The sequence below is a fragment of the Vidua chalybeata genome, chromosome 26 (genome assembly GCF_026979565.1).
Source record: "Vidua chalybeata isolate OUT-0048 chromosome 26, bVidCha1 merged haplotype, whole genome shotgun sequence".
Lineage (NCBI taxonomy): Eukaryota > Metazoa > Chordata > Aves > Passeriformes > Viduidae > Vidua > Vidua chalybeata.
In genome coordinates, this window is record NC_071555.1 from 2,876,850 (window position 1) to 2,892,923 (window position 16,074).

Consider the following 16,074-nt stretch of genomic DNA (forward strand, 5'->3'; position numbering starts at 1 on the left):
CGTGCCCTGAGGGAGGAAAGGGGTCTCTGAGGGCGGGGAGGGGGGGAAGCACCCCCGGGGGGTGAGGAGGGGATCGAGGGGTCCCCCGGGGGCACCGAGGGGTGCCCTCGGCGGGGCGCGGGCTGGCGGGACCCCTCGGGGGCGGGGCGGGAGGAGGGGGATGAGGAAGGGGAGGATGAGGAGGAAGAAGGTGGGGGGGGGGGGCCTACCTGCACGGCGGCCTCCAGCTTGCCCTCGAAGGTGAAGTCGATGAGGTCCGGCTTGAGGCAGAGCCCGTAGTTGAGGGGGGACACGTCGGCGGGCAGCCGCTCGAACGGCCGCTTCTCCGGCATGGCGGGAGCGCGGGGGGTGCGGGGCTGCGCCCCCCCCGGCGGGGCGGCGGCGGCGGCGGGGGGGGGGGGGGGGGGGGGGCGCGGGAAGGGCGACGAGGCGGCTCCGCACGGACACACCGAGAGGGAGCGGCGGCGGGAGCGGAGGATGAGGAGGAGGAAGATGAAGATGAGGAGGAGGAGGAGGAGGAGGAGGAGGGAGGGGCGGGGGCGCGCGCGCGCGCTCCCGGCTCGAGGCGGCCCCGGTGGGGGAGAGCGGGGAGCGGAGAGGGAGGGGGAGGGAGGGAGGGAGGGAGGGAGAGAGGGAGGGAGGCACGCGGACCGCGCGTGCGCGTGCGCGCGGCGGCGCCACGCGGCCGCGCACGTAGCGCGCGCGGGGGGCGGGAAAGGGGGGGGGGGGGGGGGGAAGGAGAGGCGCGGGGGAAAAGGCGGCGGGAGGAGTTGCGTAAGCGCTGGCAGGGAGTGCGCCTGCGCAAAGCCACGCCCCGCTAGGTCACGCCCCTTCGCCGGCGCGCCTGGCCACGCCCCTTCCCTGATGCTGCGGGACGAGACAGCCCCGGGAATGGGGATCCCGGGAATGGGGATCCCGGGAATGGGGATCCCGGTGAGCCCCGGGAATGGGGATCCCGGGAATGGGGATCCCGGGAATGGGGATCCCGCTAATGGGGATCCCGGTGAGCCCCGGGAATGGGGATCCCGGGAATGGGGATCCCGGGAATGGGGATCCCGCTAATGGGGATCCCGGTGAGCCCCGGGAATGGGGATCCCGGGAATGGGGATCCCGGGAATGGGGATCCCGGTGAGCCCCGGGAATGGGGATCCCGGGAATGGGGATCCCGGGAATGGGGATCCCGGTGAGCCCCGGGAATGGGGATCCCGGGAATGGGGATCCCAGGAATGGGGATCCCGGGAATGGGGATCCCGGTGAGCCCCGGGAATGGGGATCCCGGGAATGGGGATCCCGGGAATGGGGATCCCGGTGAGCCCCGGGAATGGGGATCCCGGGAATGGGGATCCCGGTGAGCCCCGGGAATGGGGATCCGGTAATGGGGATCGCAGCGAGCCCCGGTAATGGGGATCCCAGTAATGGGGATCCCAGCGAGGCCCGGTAATGGGGATCCCAGTAATGGGGATCCCAGTGAGTCTCTAATGGGGATCCGGTAATGGGGATCCCGGGAATGGGGATCCGGGTGAGCCCCGGGAATGGGGATCCCGGTAATGGGGATCCCGGTGAGCCTCAGGAATGGGGATCCCGGGAATGGGGATCCCGGTGAGCCCCGGGAATGGGGATCCTGGGAATGGGGATCCCGGTGAGCCCCGGGAATGGGGATCCTGGGAATGGGGATCCCGGTGAGCCCCGGGAATGGGGATCCCGGGAATGGGGATCCCGGTGAGCCCCGGGAATGGGGATCCGGTAATGGGGATCCCAGTAATGGGGATCCCGGTAATGGGGATCCCGGTGAGCCCTGGTAATGGGGATCCAGTAATGGGGATCCCGGGAATGGGGATCCCGGTGAGCCCTGGTAATGGGGATCCAGTGGATCCCGGTGAGCCCCGGTAATGGGGCTGCCGGTAATGGGGATCCCAGTGAGTCTCTAATGGGGATCCCAGTAATGGGGATCCTGGTGAGCCCTGGTAATGGGGCTGCCGGTAATGGGGATCCCGGTGAGTCTCTAATGGGGATCCCGGTGTGTCCGGTCCGAGTGGGCCTGGCACAGTGCACCCCATTAACTGGGGCTCCCGGTGCTCCCGGTTTGGATGGCACCCCATTAACTGGGGGCTCTCAGGTCAGCTGCCTGGGTGGGCATTGGCACAGTGCACCCAGGGGCTCCTGGTTTTGGGGTGACGCTGCCACGGGCACCCCGTTAGTGCGGCCTCCCAGTACTCCCAGTTCAGGGGGATGACGGCTCCCAAGCCTCCCAGTGCACTCAGACTGGGGGGGCAGAGCTGGAATGGTGCCCCCATACTGGGCACCCGGGTTTCCCTCTTTGCTCTCTGTATTTCGTAGTTTATTTCTCACTATTCCTTCCCCAACGAGATTTATTTTTGTTAAAAGTGATACTTTGCTGTTTAAAAAAGATAAGTTAGTGTGGGGAGGGAGCAAGCAGGGATTTGGGTTGGATTCGAGGTAGGGAGCAGGGATTCAAGAAGGGAATGGGAATTTGGGAATGAAAAGGGATTTGAGGAGGGAAAAGGGATTTAGGGAGGGGAGTAGCGATTCCAGGCAGGGGGAAGCAGGGATTTGAGGGAAGGAGCAGGAACTCAAGAGAGGGAGATGGGATTTGAGGGGTAGAATAGGATTCGAGGTAGAGAGAAGGGGTTCGAGGAAGGGAACAGGGATTTCGGGGAGGGAGCAGGGATTCACTGAGACCGGGAGGAGCCGGCGGCACGAACTGGGGCAGGGAGAAAGTACAGACAGCTCTCAGCACATGGTTACAAAAACCCAGCGCCGCCGAGCCCGGGTTCATCCGGGGCTGCCGCGGGGCCGCATTGTGCTGCAGGGCCCCGGGGAAGGAAAGGGAGACAAGGGAACAGCTGGAAACAGCTGGAAACAGCTGGAGCCGCGCGGGGGGTTCAGGCAGCTGCCGCCCTGCTCCATCCTGCCAGCTCCCAGCGCCGCGAAGGGGTGCGGAGCCCCGCGGGACACGGGGACACGGGCAGGCTGTGGGGTGGGGGGACATCGGCGCTGGGAGCTGGTCCAGGGAATGTTTTAGGATTTTATGGAATCCCGGCAGGGTGCTGGGCGGAAAGTCCCGTCCGCCCTGCAGCGAGGGAAGGGCTGGACCCCACGGTTTGGCGAGGAGGCTCCGTGTGGGATTTGCAGCCGGGATGGATGGAATTGGACTCAGCCCGGCAGTGCCACGCTGGGGACACCCCGAGGCCGCCGCAGCAGGACGGCAGGAGAAGCCACAGCCGTGCTGGGGGACTTTGCCAGGGCAAAAATCCCGTCCCCTCCCGCCTTGCCTCGGTGCTGGCACCGCGTGTGGCCGCGGGTGACTGTCCCTGGCAGAGCCACGGGAAGGTCAGGGGCAGGATAAAACTATTCCTGGAGCAGAGCTGCTCGGCTCCGCGGGAGGGAAGCGGAGGGGATTGTCTCCTCTGAGCTTTAATTCCCATCCCGGATGGCCGCGGGGTCACTGGGTCCCCTCCTGGCCCGCCAGGGGGGGGTCTCGGTAGCCGCGGTGGCCGCGGGGGTTGTGCTTGGCAAAGGGCTCCGGGCGCTTTCCGCGGGTGCTGCTCCGCACGGGAGATGCTGGGAGGTGACAGATGCTGCTGTCAGCAAGAATCCAGGAAAAAAAAAAAAAAAAAAAAAAAGGGAGGAAGAAAGAGAGAAAGAGGCTCCACCGAGAAAGCCGCCGCCTCCGCCGTGTCCCGACCAAACCGGGTTCTCCTGTAGTGCCAGACTGTGGAGGGCCCGGGGACAAACGGACGGGGTGGAAGCCAGGAGTTGTAATTAGCCCAGAGCCTCTGCAGCCACCAACCGCTGTCAGTGCTCCTTTCTAATTAGGAAAAACAAGGGGGAAAAAAAAAGGGGGGGGGTGGAAAGAAAAAAAATAAAATTCCCAGAAGAGGCTTTTCTTCTCTCTCTTTCGCTGGAGTTTTTGCCGTTGCTGCCCGGAGCGGGAGCAGCCGGAGGGCACCGGCTAATCCTGCCTCGCAGGTCTGGGCCGCCGGCTTAGGGCTGGAATCTCTGGTATTCGGGAGCACGGGGACAACAGCACTCGAAGCTCTGGGGCCTCTTGCTCCGCGGGTCATTCCCGGGGGGTTGGGAGGCGTTTTTCCTTGGATTTTCCCCTCTCCATGTGTGCGTGCGGCTCTGCCCGTCCCTCCCGCCTCACCGCCGGGCACCTGGGACAAGTTAAACAAGGATGGAGGCAAACGTGGCCCAGCCCCTGCCTGGAGCTGGCGGGGACAGTTTGGGGTGGGTGCCGAGCCCTGATCCCAGCCCTGATCCCGCTCCCCCACGGGACAAATCCCCACGTGGTGGTTTTGCAAGGAGAAGGGCACAGGTGGGCTGGGGACATCATCCAGTGGCATCTCCATGGCCCCATCCCAAATTTCTTCAGGGATGCTCCCAGGCTGAGCCCCCCCCAGAGCCCCCCCAGCGCTGCCCACGGAGGTGAAACCGGCCGGGATGGCATCCTGGGGCAGCCGGGAGAGCCAGCTGGGCTGGGAAAATCCAGCCCCACGAGTCCAGAGCCGTGGGAAAGCGCCGGGGCCGTGGGGCTCTGGGGCCGGTGACTCAGCCCCGGCTGCTCCAGGATTGGCTCCACAGCTCCGGGGCTTCATCCCAGTTTTCCAGAGGGCTCCCCTTTTCCCACCGCGGGTGCTGCGGGTCTCTGCTATTTTTGCCCCCACCCCGGTGAGCATCACGCCGAATTTTGGGAGGCGCTGGCGGGCTGCAGACGCCATCCCCCCACCCAGCGGGGCCCGGCTCCCCCCCGCGCCCCCCGGCCCGGCCCCGCACGGCCACTCCCGGCTCGTCCCCGCTCAGATAAGAGCACGGGCCGGGATCAACGGTCTCGGGCACAGCGGAGCCGTCACTACACATTAACCAGCTGTCCGATGGAGCAACGCGTCCTCGGAGCCAAGATCAACAGTCCCCAAAGCAAACTGGGAGCGGGGCCAGGCGCAGCGAGCGCGGCCGGAGCCTCCCGGCGAGCCCCCCGCTCCCGAGGGGCCCCCCCGGGCTTCGCACCCCCGGGCCGGGCTCGCCTTTGGCTCTGCGGGCCGGGCCGGGCCCGCGCCCTGCAGGCGTGGGCGGGCGATGAGCATCCCCAGGGTGTCCCGGCGGCTCCCAGGGATGGGGTTTCAAGGGAAGAGGGTTTGGGATGAGCTGGTTTGTGTTTTAGGACGGGGATGACGCAGCCTGGATCGTCCCCGGGATATTGGGAGAGACCCCCGAGCCCCCCCCCCGCGCTGCTGGCAGCATGCCGGGGGTGCCACATCCTGGGCTGTCCTGGGGGCACCCGGAGGGACCCCTGCCCCCGATATCACCCCCTCCCCTCGCCAGCAGCATGCCGGGGGTGCCGCATCCTGGGCTGTCCTGGGGGCACCCGGAGGGACCCCTGCCCCCGGCCCCCCTCCACCACCAGCGCCAGGGGCTGCCGCGATGGGAAATCCCAAACGCATCGCACAAACCCCACGGAGCTGCTGGGGGGTGCAGGAACCTGGGGGGGGGGGAGGTTCTGCGGGTCCAGAGGGGGCTCTGGAAATCCGGGGAGGGGGTCCTGCGTGTCCAGGGGGGGGAATACGCAGATCTGGGCGGGGGGGGGGGGGGGGAGGGCTCTGCGTGGCTGGAGGGGCCCTGAGGGTCTGGGGGGGACAAATCTGAAAGTCCGGGGGGGGGGCTCTGCAGGTCCGGGGGGGGGAGGGCGTGTGCAGGGGGGGCTCTGCAGGTCCGGGGGGGGTCCCTGCGTGTTCCGGGGGGCTGTGCGTGTGCAGGGGGGGCTCTGCAGGTCCGGGGGGAGGCTCTGCGTGTCCGGGAGTGCCCTGCGGGTTAAAGTGGGGGGGTCACTACAGATCCGGGGGGGGGGGGGGGCCCTCTGCAGGTCTGGGGGGGGCTCCGACACCCGCAGCATCCCCGGCACGGGGCAGGGTGGGGGTCCCGCGCCCGTGACCCGCGTGGGGGATGGGGGGGCCGTGCCATGCCCCCCTCCCCCGTTGCCCGGGGGTCCCCCCCGCCCCCCGCACTGCACCACGCACGGGGGTCCCCCCTCCGCGCGCTCGGGGGGGTGGGCGGAGCCTCCCGCGCCGGCCCCGCCCCCCCCGGGCTCCGCAGCCGATGGAATTTTCCACTCGCGGGCGCGGCGCGGGCTCCCGCTGGCCACGCCCCTTCCCCGCGCGCGCGCGCGGGCGCGGCCCCCCCCCTCCCCGCGCGGCCCCGCCCACACCTCCCTCCCCCCTCCGCGCGCTCTCGGCCCCGCCCCCTGCCCCCGTTCCCGCCATCCCCCGCGGCGGGGCAAAGATGGCGGCCGCCATGGCGGCGGGGCTGGGCCGCAGGGCCCCGCGGCTCTGCTGGAAGGTGGGGCCGGCCGGAGCGGCGTGAGGGGCGCTGGGCAGCGGCTGTGGGGCCGCGGGGTGAGCGCTGCGGGCGCTGAGGGCGACGGGGAGCGCGGGGGGCCGTGGCGCGCGCGAGGCGTGAGGGGAAATCAGTGAAGGCGCCGGCGGTGCTGGGCTCACCCCGCGCTCTGCCGTTGCCTCTCCTCAGGCCGCCGAGTCCCTGCTCCGTCCCGCGGCGCTGCCGCCCTGTGTGGTTGTGGCGGTGAGGAGCAGGAGGAAGTGCCCGCGGGTGCCCGAGTGGGCCCGGGAGCTGAGCCCTGAGGAGAGCGAGAGGCGGCTCCGGTCCGCGGCGCCCGTCTTCCCGGACGAGCGCATGGAGCGCACCTTCTTCTTGGCTTGCACGGGTACGGCAACACGGCCGACGTGAGAGAGAGAATCAGGTGGAATTCCTTCCCCACCGTTCCGTCTGGCCGGGGGAGAGGCCTCCCTGCCTGATCTCCAGAGCTGTTGGTGCCTTTTTCTTGAATCCTGGAATCCCAGAGGGGTTTGGGTTGGGAAAGCCCCTCCGGTGCCATGGCAGGGGCACCTTCCCCAGTCCAGGGTGCTCCAAGCCCCGTCCAGGGACACTGCCAGGGATCCTGGGGCAGCCACAGCTGCTCTGGGCACCTGTGCCAGGGTCTGAGCACCCTCACGGGGAGGAATTTCTTCCCAAAATCCCCTCCCGAGTCCATTTCTTTGCCTGTAAAAGTGGAGCAGGGCTGCAAGGATCTGGAAAGTGGCATCGTGGAATGGTTTGGGTGGCAAGGGACCTTAAATCCCATCCAGTGCCACCCCTGCCATGGCTGGAGAGGAAGGAAAGGAGAATGGGAAGGCCATTCTCCCAAAAAAAGCCACATTCCACCCAAAAACCCCCTTCCCATTCCGAGCCAGGGCTGGGGAACCCCACAGAACCCCAGGTTTGGAGGGAAGGGACCTTAAATCCCATCCAGGGACACCTCCCACTGTCCCAGGCTGCTCCAGCCTGGCCCTGGACACTTCCAGGGATCCAGGGGCAGCCACAGCTGCTCTGGGAATTCCATCCAGCTCCTCAGGGAGGAATTCCTTCCCAAAATCCCCTCTAAACTTCATTGGATGCCATTTCCCCACTCTTCCCTGGGCTGTGAGGGAGCAGCACCTGTGGACGAGCTTATCCCAGGAACTCTCTGCTTGAAATTCCCGGGGATTCTCTCTCAGAAATTCTCCCTTCCCTGGGTTCTGAGCCTCCTCCTGAGCTGCTTTTCCCACCCCCAGCTGAAATCATGGATCCCTACGTCCCTCCCGAGGGCGATGCCCGCCTCACCTCCCTGTCCAGGGACGGCCTGAAGCAGCAGATGCAGAAGCTGAGGCAGACAGCGGCTTCTCAGCTGGCGTACGTACCCCTCGTTAGCTAATTACCTTAATTAGCCGACTGCAGCAGCTCTGCTCTGCCTGTCCTGGGTCTGTTCCTGAGGTATTTCTCCCCAAGTCTCTTCCAGGCCACCCAGGAACCCCAAATCCCCTCAAAACTCCCACAAACCCACCCAGGACCCCCCTGTGATCCCCCTTGTGTTCCCTCCAGGCCACCCAGGAACCCCAAATCTCCTCAAAACTCCCACAAACCCACCCAGGACCCCCCTGTGATCCCCCTTGTGTTCCCTCCAGGCCACTCAGGGCACCCCAAATCTCCTCAAAACTCCCACAAACCCACCCAGGACCCCCCTGTGATCCCCCTTGGGTTCCCTCCAGGCCACCCAGGAACCCCAAATCCCTTCAAAACTCCCACAAACCCACCCAGGACCCCCCTGTGATCCCCCTTGTGTTCCCTCCAGGCCACTCAGGGCACCCCAAATCCCCTCAAAACTCCCACAAACCCACCCAGGACCCCCCTGTGACCTCCCTTGTGTTCCCTCCAGTCACCTCCAGGACACCCCAAATCCCCTCAAAACTCCCAAAAACTGCCCAGGAACCCCCCAGGACCCCCTGTGACCCCCCCACTTGTGTTCCCTCCAGTTCCCTCCAGGCCACCTGGGACCTCCCAAGATGCCCCAATTCCCCCCCCCCAGGACATTCCTCTGGACCCCCAGGTCACCTCCAGGCCACTGAGACCCCCCTCAAATCTCCTCAAAACTCCCCCATGTCCCCCCCAAATCCCCCTCAGGACCCCCCTTTGACCGCCCCATTTTCCCCCAGATCCACCTCCAGGCCACCCAGGATCCCCCAAATCTCCCCCCAGGACCCCCCCTTGTGTCCCCCCAGGTCACCTGGGACCCCCCAGATCCCCCCCAGGACCCCCCTGTGTCCCCCCAGGTCACCTGGGACCCCTCAAGTCCCCCCCAGGACCCCCCTGTGTCCCCTCAGGTCACCTGGGACCCCCCCCAGATCTCCCCCCAGGACCCCCCTGTGTCCCCCCAGGTCACCTGGGACCCCCCAAATCCCCCCCAGGACCCCCCTGTGTCCCCCCAGGTCACCTGGGACCCCTCAAGTCCCCCCCAGGACCCCCCTGTGTCCCCTCAGGTCACCTGGGACCCCCCCCAGATCTCCCCCCAGGACCCCCCTGTGTCCCCCCAGGTCACCTGGGACCCCCCAAATCCCCCCCAGGACCCCCCTGTGTCCCCCCAGGTCACCTGGGACCCCTCAAATCCCCCCCCCCCCCCAGGACCCCCCTGTGTCCCCCCAGGTCACCTGGGACCCCTCAAATCCCCCCCAGGACCCCCCTGTGTCCCCCCAGGTCACCTGGGACCCCCCCAGATCTCCCCCCAGGCCCCCCCTGTGTCCCCTCAGGTCACCTGGGACCCCTCAAATCCCCCCCAGGCCCCCCCTGTGTCCCCCCAGGTCACCTCCAGGCCCCCCACGTCCTCTCAACCCCCACCAAACCCCCTCTGTGAGGGGGCTGAGGGATCTCTGGATCATTTTTAGCATTAAAGGGTTGTTTCCTCCCTTTTTTTCCCCATTTTTGCTGTTGTTCCCCTTCCCCTGGAGTTCCCACCTCTCCTGCTGGGAACAGCCACGCTGTGCACTCCCAGTTTTTTAGGATTCTTTGGATTTGGCTGTTTTAAGGCCACCTGAAGGTTTTGTCTTAGCTGGAGGATCTCCAATTCTCAGCTGGGAAAAGCTGGGATTGAATCCTATAGGATCCAAACATCCAGGACAGCTCCAATTTTATTCTTTCCTTAATTTTTTCTTTCCCAGCCTGCGGAAGATCAAGGATCACGACCCAGATTTCAGCCTCAAAACCTTCCCTGAGAAAGCCCAGGAGATATTTATTGAGGCCCACAACTCCCTGGCAAAGTAAGGCCCTTCCCTGACCCACGAGGAGCTGGAGTTTGTGGGGGAAATGTGGAATTTGTGTGGGGGGAAAAAGGGGGAATTTGGAGGGGGGGGAAGGGGGAATTTGGGGAAAAAGGGGGAATTTGTGTGGGGGGAAAAGTGGAGTTTATGGGGAAAGAGGGAAATTAAGCGAGGAATTTGTGGGGGGGGGGGAAGGGGGAATTTGGGGAAAAAGTGGAATTTGTGGGGGGGGGAAGGGGGAATTTGTGTGTGGGGGAAAAGGGGGAATATAGGGAAAAAGGGGGAATTTGTGTGGGGGGGAAAGGAGTAATTTGGTGAAAAAGGGGGAATTTGTGTTGGGGGGAAAGGGGGAATTTGGGGAAAAAGGGGAATTTGTGGGGGGGGAAGGGAGAATTTGTGTGGGGAAAAAGAGGGAATTTGTGGGAAAAGGGGGAATTTGTGTGTGGGGAAAAAGGGGGAATTTGTTGGGGGGGGAAAGGGGGAATTTGGTGAAAAAGGGGAATTTGTGAGGGGGGAAGGGAGAATTTGTGTGTGGGGGAAAGGGTAATTCGGGGAAAAAGGGGGAATTTGTGTGGGGGAAAAGGGGGAATTTGTGTGTGAGGTGAAAAGGGGGAATTTGTGTTGGGGGGAAAGGGGGAATTTGGTGAAAAAGGGGGAATTTGTGTTGGGGGGAAAGGGGGTATTTGGTGAAAAGGGGAATTTGTGGGGGGGGGAAGGGAGAATTTGTGTGTGGGGGAAAAGAGGGAATTTGTGGGAAAAGGGGGAATTTGTGGGGGGGGAAGGGAGAATTTGTGTGTGAGGGAAAGGGTAATTCGGGGAAAAAGGGGGAATTTGTGTGGGGGAAAAGGGGGAATTTGTGTGTGAGGTGAAAAGGGGAAATTTGTCGGGGGGGAAAGGGAGAATTTGTGTGGGGGGAAAGCTGGGACTTGAGTGGGGTAAGGAGGAATTTGTGAAGGGCAAAGTTGAAATTTGTGTGGGGGAAAGCTGAAATTTGTGGGGTAAACGCAAGAATTGGTGGGAGGAAAGGGGGAATTTGTGGGGTAAATGCAAGAATTGGTGGAAAGGGGGAATTTGTGGGGTAAATGCAAGAATTGGTGGGAGGAAAGGGGGAATTTGTGGGATAAATGCAAGAATTGGTGGGAGGAAAGGGGGAATTTGTGGGATAAATGCAAGAATTGGTGGAAAGGGGGAATTTGTGGGGTAAATGCAAGAATTGGTGGGAGGAAAGGGGGAATTTGTGGGATAAATGCAAGAATTGGTGGAAAGGGGGAATTTGTGGGGTAAATGCAAGAATTGGTGGGAGGAAAGGGGGAATTTGTGGGATAAATGCAAGAATTGGTGGGAGGAAAGGGGGAATTTGTGGGGGAAAATGCAAGAATTGGTGGAAAGGGGGAATTTGTGGGGTAAATGCAAGAATTGGTGGGAGGAAAGGGGGAATTTGTGGGGAAAGCAGGAGTTTTTTTGGGGAACCTCGTGCCCTGTGCTGAGGTGACCGGGGTTGTTTCCTGTGCAGCTTTAACAAGCAGAAGCTTCACTCCCTGGTGACCGAGCGCTGCTACCCCGTAAGTGCCTGGAATTTTGGGATGTCTCAGCTGGAAGGGACCCCCAGGGGTCATCAATCCAACCCCTGGCCCCTGCACAATCCCAACAATCCCATCCCTGGGAGCACTGGCCAAACCCTCCCAGGTTTGGGGTCATGGCTCTTGCAGTGCCCAAAAACCCCCAGGATGAAGAACTTCTCCCTAAAATCCAACCTGGCACAGCTCCAGCCATTCCCTGGGCTCCCAGAGCAGGGATTGGTGCCTGGATCACTTCCACGGCATTTCAAACTCTGAATTCCACCCTCTGCCTCGTTTTTAATGGAATTTTCCCTTTTTTTCTTTTTTTTTTTTAAGGTTTTCTAAACCTGGCAATGCCTCATTTTTTTTTTTCTGGATTCAGCAAAGAGCTGGGAGGGAAAACCCAAAACTCATCAACAACCAATGAAATGCTTGTGGTGTTTTCTAATTGCTCCCATTAACATCCAAACCGAGTTGTGCTGGAATCCCAGATGCTGAAAATGTTAAACTTTCTGTGCTGAAGAGCACAGACCCACAAGAAACTTCTATATTTGACCTAGGACCGTAAAAAAACCTTCCAAAATTGATTAATAACTCTAAGATAGATTAGAAGTAATATCTCTTAAGTAAAAAATTTAAAATTTTTAATGTATATAAGGCAAAATAGAAGTTTTAGAACAGTAATGAATTGTTCTTCACAAGCTCAAGTAGTATTTTATAATTAGACAGAAAAGTCCGTGTTATGGACTTGGAGTAATTAGTTATTGAGTGAAACATAAAAATAACTTAAATATAATTTCTTAGTTAAATAATTTAACCTTAAAACGCCTTGTAGAGAAAGACAGTTAACTGTTTTGTAACTTATTAGTAAAATGCTGTAAAAACCACAACTTATTATATCAATAAAAATAATAAACATCTAAACCTAAACATAAAATTAAGAAACACCTAAATATATAAATAAATATATATTATAAATATATATTATAAATATATATTTATATATATATAAATATATATAAATATATATAAATATAGATAAATATAGATAAATATAGATAAATATATAATATATAAATATATATAATATAAATATATATAAAATAAATATAAATAAATATATATACACCTAAATATATAAACATAAATAAAATAAATAAAAATCTAAACATAAACAAACCTAAACATCTACACCTAAACCTAAATTCCATCTCAAATACCTTCAATCCCAACCTTAACAAAAACAAACAAACAAAAAAAAAATGAAAAAGAAGCAGCTGAGTCGGTGCTGATTTTCGCTGTCAGGAGCGAGCAAATCATGAATAATTGAATTAAATAAATAAATTAATTCCGAGCTGATTTCTGCTGGCAGGACATGGTGCGTGGGAACAGGTACAGAACCATCCGCTGGGGGTTTGTGGAGTCCCTGGAGCCGCCCAGGGTGGTGCACGTGCGCTGCGAGAGCGTCCTGAGCCGGGGCAACCTCTACGGGCAGGTGACCGTGAGGATGCACAGCCGCCAGGTGAGCCCGGCTGGCCCAGCCTGTCCTGGAAGGTCCCACTTCGGAGCCTTCTCCAGGATCAACAATCCCAGATTTCCCAGCCTGTCCTGCCAGCTCCCACTTCGGAGCCTTCTCCAGGATCAACAATCCCAGTTTTCCCAGCCTGTCCTGGAAGGTCACGCTTCGGAGCCTTCTCCAGGATCAACAATCCCAGTTTTCCCAGCCTGTCCTGGAAGGTCACGCTTAGGAGCCTTCTCCAGGATCAACAATCCCAGATTTCCCAGCCAGTCCTGGAAGGTCACAGTTGGATCACCCAGGAGCCTTCTCCAGGATCAACAATCCCAGATTTCCCAGCTTTTCCTGGAAGGTCCCACTTAGGAGCCTTCTCCAGCATGAAAAATCCCAGTTTTCCCAGCCTGTCCTGCCAGCTCCCACTTAGGAGTCTTCTCCAGGATCAACAATCCCAGTTTTCCCAGCCTGTCCTGGAAGGTCCCACTTAGGAGCCTTCTCCAGGATCAACAATCCCAGATTTCCCAGCCTGTCCTGGAAGGTCACACTTAGGAGCCTTCTCCAGGATCAACAATCCCAATTTTCCCAGCTTTTCCTGGATGGTCACAGTTGGATCACCCAGGAGCCTTCTCCAGGATGAACAATCCCAATTTTCCCAGCCTGTCCTGGGAGGTCCCACTTAAGTCACCCAGGAGCTTTCTCCTGCATGAACAATCCCAATTTTCCCAGCTTTTCCTTGAAGGTCCCACTTCGGAGCCTTCTCCAGGATGAACAGTCCCAATTTTCCCAGCTTTTCCTGGAAGGTCCCACTTAGGAGCCTTCTCCAGGATCAACAATCCCAGATTTCCCAGCTTTTCCTGCAAGCTCCCACTTCGGAGCCGTCTCCAGGATCAACAATCCCAGATTTCCCAGCCTGTCCTGGAAGGTCACACTTCGGAGCCTTCTCCAGGATCAACAATCCCAATTTTCCCAGCCTGTCCTGGAAGGTCCCACTTCGGAGCCTTCTCCAGGATCAACAATCCCAGTTTTCCCAGCCTGTCCTGGAAGGTCCCACTTAGGAGCCTTCTCCAGGATGAACAATCCCAATTTTCCCAGCTTTTCCTGGAAGGTCCCACTTAGGAGCCTTCTCCAGCATGAACAATCCCAATTTTCTCAGCTTTTCCTGGAAGCTCCCACTTAGGAGCCTTCTCCAGGATGAACAATCCCAATTTTCCCAGCCTGTCCTGGAAGGTCCCACTTAGGAGCCTTCTCCAGGATCAACAATCCCAATTTTCCCAGCTTTTCCTGGAAGGTCACAGTTGGACCACCCTGGAGCTTTCTCCAGGATGAACAATCCCAATTTTCCCAGCTTTTCCTCCTAGGAAAATCCCTCCATCCTCCCTCACCAACCCCAACCTGCTGCCAGCCCAGCCCAGAGATCCCAGCCTTTTTTTGGGTTGGAAATCCCTTAAATCCCATCCCATGGGCAGGGACACCTTTCACTATCCCAGATCATTCCAAACCCCATCCATCCTGGGGGTTTTTTTTTTGGATCTTCTGACAGACTTTGGCCATCTATGACCGCTTTGGGCGGCTCATGTACGGTGGGGAGGAGATTCCCAAGGATGTTCTGGAATATGTTGTGTTCGAGAGGTACCTGGTGAACCCCTACGGAACGTGGAGGATGCACGGGAAGATCATCCCAGAGTGGGCCCCGCCCAAGGATCCCATCATTAAGGTGGGAAAAGGCTGGAAAAATGGGATCGTGAAGGGAAAAATGGGATCATGAAGGGAAAAATGGGATCATTAAGGGAAAAGGCTGGGAAATTGCAGCTCCCTGGGGAAGTCGCAGCTCCCTGGGGATCATTCTGGACAAAGCTGAGCTGCCTGGGAGGGGAAGGTGGGAGGTTCATCCGCGGGCAGAGCTGTTTGGAATGTCCATGGAATTGTTCCCTGGAGCACCTGGGAGCTGGAATGGAAGGCTGAGGGGCCTGGAATGGCTGAGGGCAGGTGTGGGGTCATTTTGGGAATTATTTCCCCCTTGTGCCCGACCTCGAAAAGTGTCTCTGCCTTCCTGTGTTGCTAGAAATAGATCTTGGTGAAGAAGGAGGGGAGAATTCCAGTGTAATTCAAGGCTTCCCATCCCATTCCCTTCTCCTGCCTCCATCTGATCCCCCTTTTTTCCCTTTCCAGAACCCTCTGCTCCCCTTTTTCCTGCTGACTTTTGTCCCTTGCTTTTGCAGACCGTGATGATTCCTGGCCCAGCCCCAGATCCCTCACAGGAGCGTGAAACAGTGAAGTAGAAAGTTCTGGAACGTGGACAGGGACAGCAAACAGGCCCGGAGGGAGGATTGGGAATGTGTTGGACGTGGCTGTGCCTTCGGGAATGGGCTCCAGCCACTCTAAAATTTGTCCTTCAAACTGAAGGGACAAATCCTTCCAAATGAGCAAGCCTCACCCTCGCTGGGTTTCCATGAGGATGAGGAGCCCTGGGAGCATCCACAGGCCACCCTCTGTCCTGGAATTCCATGGGAGAGCCCTTGGAATATTTGTCACCTCCGTGGGAGGTGTCACAGGCCTGCTGGTCAGTCATTAAAACTTCACCAGTGGCTGTTGGCACCGTTTTTTTCCCATCTCTCTTTCCCAAACTCCTATTTTTTAACAGAAAGCAGGAAAACTTTAAATCAAGTTCTGTGCTGGGGGGGCTGCTGCTGTTGGAGTTTCCCAGAGGAGCTGCAGCACAGCTGATGATTTGATTTCGTTTCAGTTTTGATTCCTCACGAGGGGCTGGGGTTGGTGTTGGTGGCACTGAGGGACTGGCACCATCCTGTGGACACGGTGACATTTGCAGCTGTCCCTGCTTTTCCTGGGCTGGGAAAACACTTCTTGTTTTTTCCCCCTGTGAGGCTCCTTCTCTATTCCTGCTCTGCTCAGCCAGTTCTCCTCACTCACAGTGCAAAATCCTCCCTGCTCACCCAAGAACAAGCCCTTTTCTCCTCCTTGTCCTGCTTTTTAACTCAGCCACTTCCAGAGCGTGGGAGAGTTCAGGGAATTTTTATTTCTTCCTTGAGAGGGGTTTTGCAGAGCTGTAAAAAGAGGAGCTGTGGCTCCTTTTTGCTTCTCAGTGTTCCTTTTGGGAGGGCAGGACCTCCTCTTTGTGCTGTGCTGGGAGAGGAGCCAGCAGTGGAATCCCTGCCATGTCCTTTGGGATGTCACAGGGGTGTCGCAATCCCTCTGTTCCTAAAAAAAAAACTTTTCCATGGAGCCTCTGCCTTGCTCGGGAGCTGAGTGGGGGAGCTCAGATCCCTCCGTGGATCTCAGGGCAGGAGGGGATGGAATTCCTGAACCCAGAGGGAGGAGAGGATTGGGATTGTTCAGGCTGGAGAAG

The 16,074-nt window shown here is 59.0% G+C and overlaps 2 protein-coding genes across 3 annotated transcripts in view; one reads left to right on the top strand and one right to left on the bottom strand.

Moving 5' to 3' along the window:
- NPEPPS (aminopeptidase puromycin sensitive) overlaps nt 1-564 on the bottom strand; it is a 42,768-nt gene extending 42,204 nt beyond the window's left edge. Inside the window, exon 1 of the mRNA XM_053965252.1 lies at nt 210-564. Coding sequence (XP_053821227.1) covers nt 210-332 — 123 coding nt within the window. The 5' untranslated portion in view covers nt 333-564. The remainder of the gene's footprint in view (nt 1-209) is intronic.
- Nucleotides 565-6,245: 5,681 nt separating this feature from the next.
- MRPL45 (mitochondrial ribosomal protein L45) lies at nt 6,246-15,302 on the top strand. Of its 2 annotated transcripts, XM_053965240.1 has the most exons (8): nt 6,247-6,354; nt 6,541-6,736; nt 7,623-7,740; nt 9,540-9,638; nt 11,152-11,200; nt 12,570-12,719; nt 14,251-14,424; nt 14,930-15,302. In XM_053965240.1, exons 1-8 carry the CDS (start codon nt 6,298-6,300, stop codon nt 14,987-14,989), a joined length of 903 nt encoding a protein of 300 aa, XP_053821215.1. In that variant the 5' UTR covers nt 6,247-6,297; the 3' UTR covers nt 14,990-15,302. The 2 variants fall into 2 exon arrangements, with proteins under 2 accessions (XP_053821216.1, XP_053821215.1); XM_053965241.1 differs by lacking the exon at nt 14,251-14,424 and having other exon boundaries at nt 6,246-6,354.
- Nucleotides 15,303-16,074: the final 772 nt, after the last annotated feature.

Excerpts from the sequence above, each read along its gene's own strand:
- MRPL45 (XM_053965240.1), top strand. The coding sequence starts at position 6,298 with ATGGCGGCCGCCATGGCGGCGGGGCTGGGCCGCAGGGCCCCGCGGCTC. Across the intron at positions 9,639-11,151 it reads GCCCACAACTCCCTGGCAAA|CTTTAACAAGCAGAAGCTTC; the intron begins GTAAGGCCCTTC and ends TTTCCTGTGCAG. Across the intron at positions 11,201-12,569 it reads TGACCGAGCGCTGCTACCCC|GACATGGTGCGTGGGAACAG; the intron begins GTAAGTGCCTGG and ends TTCTGCTGGCAG.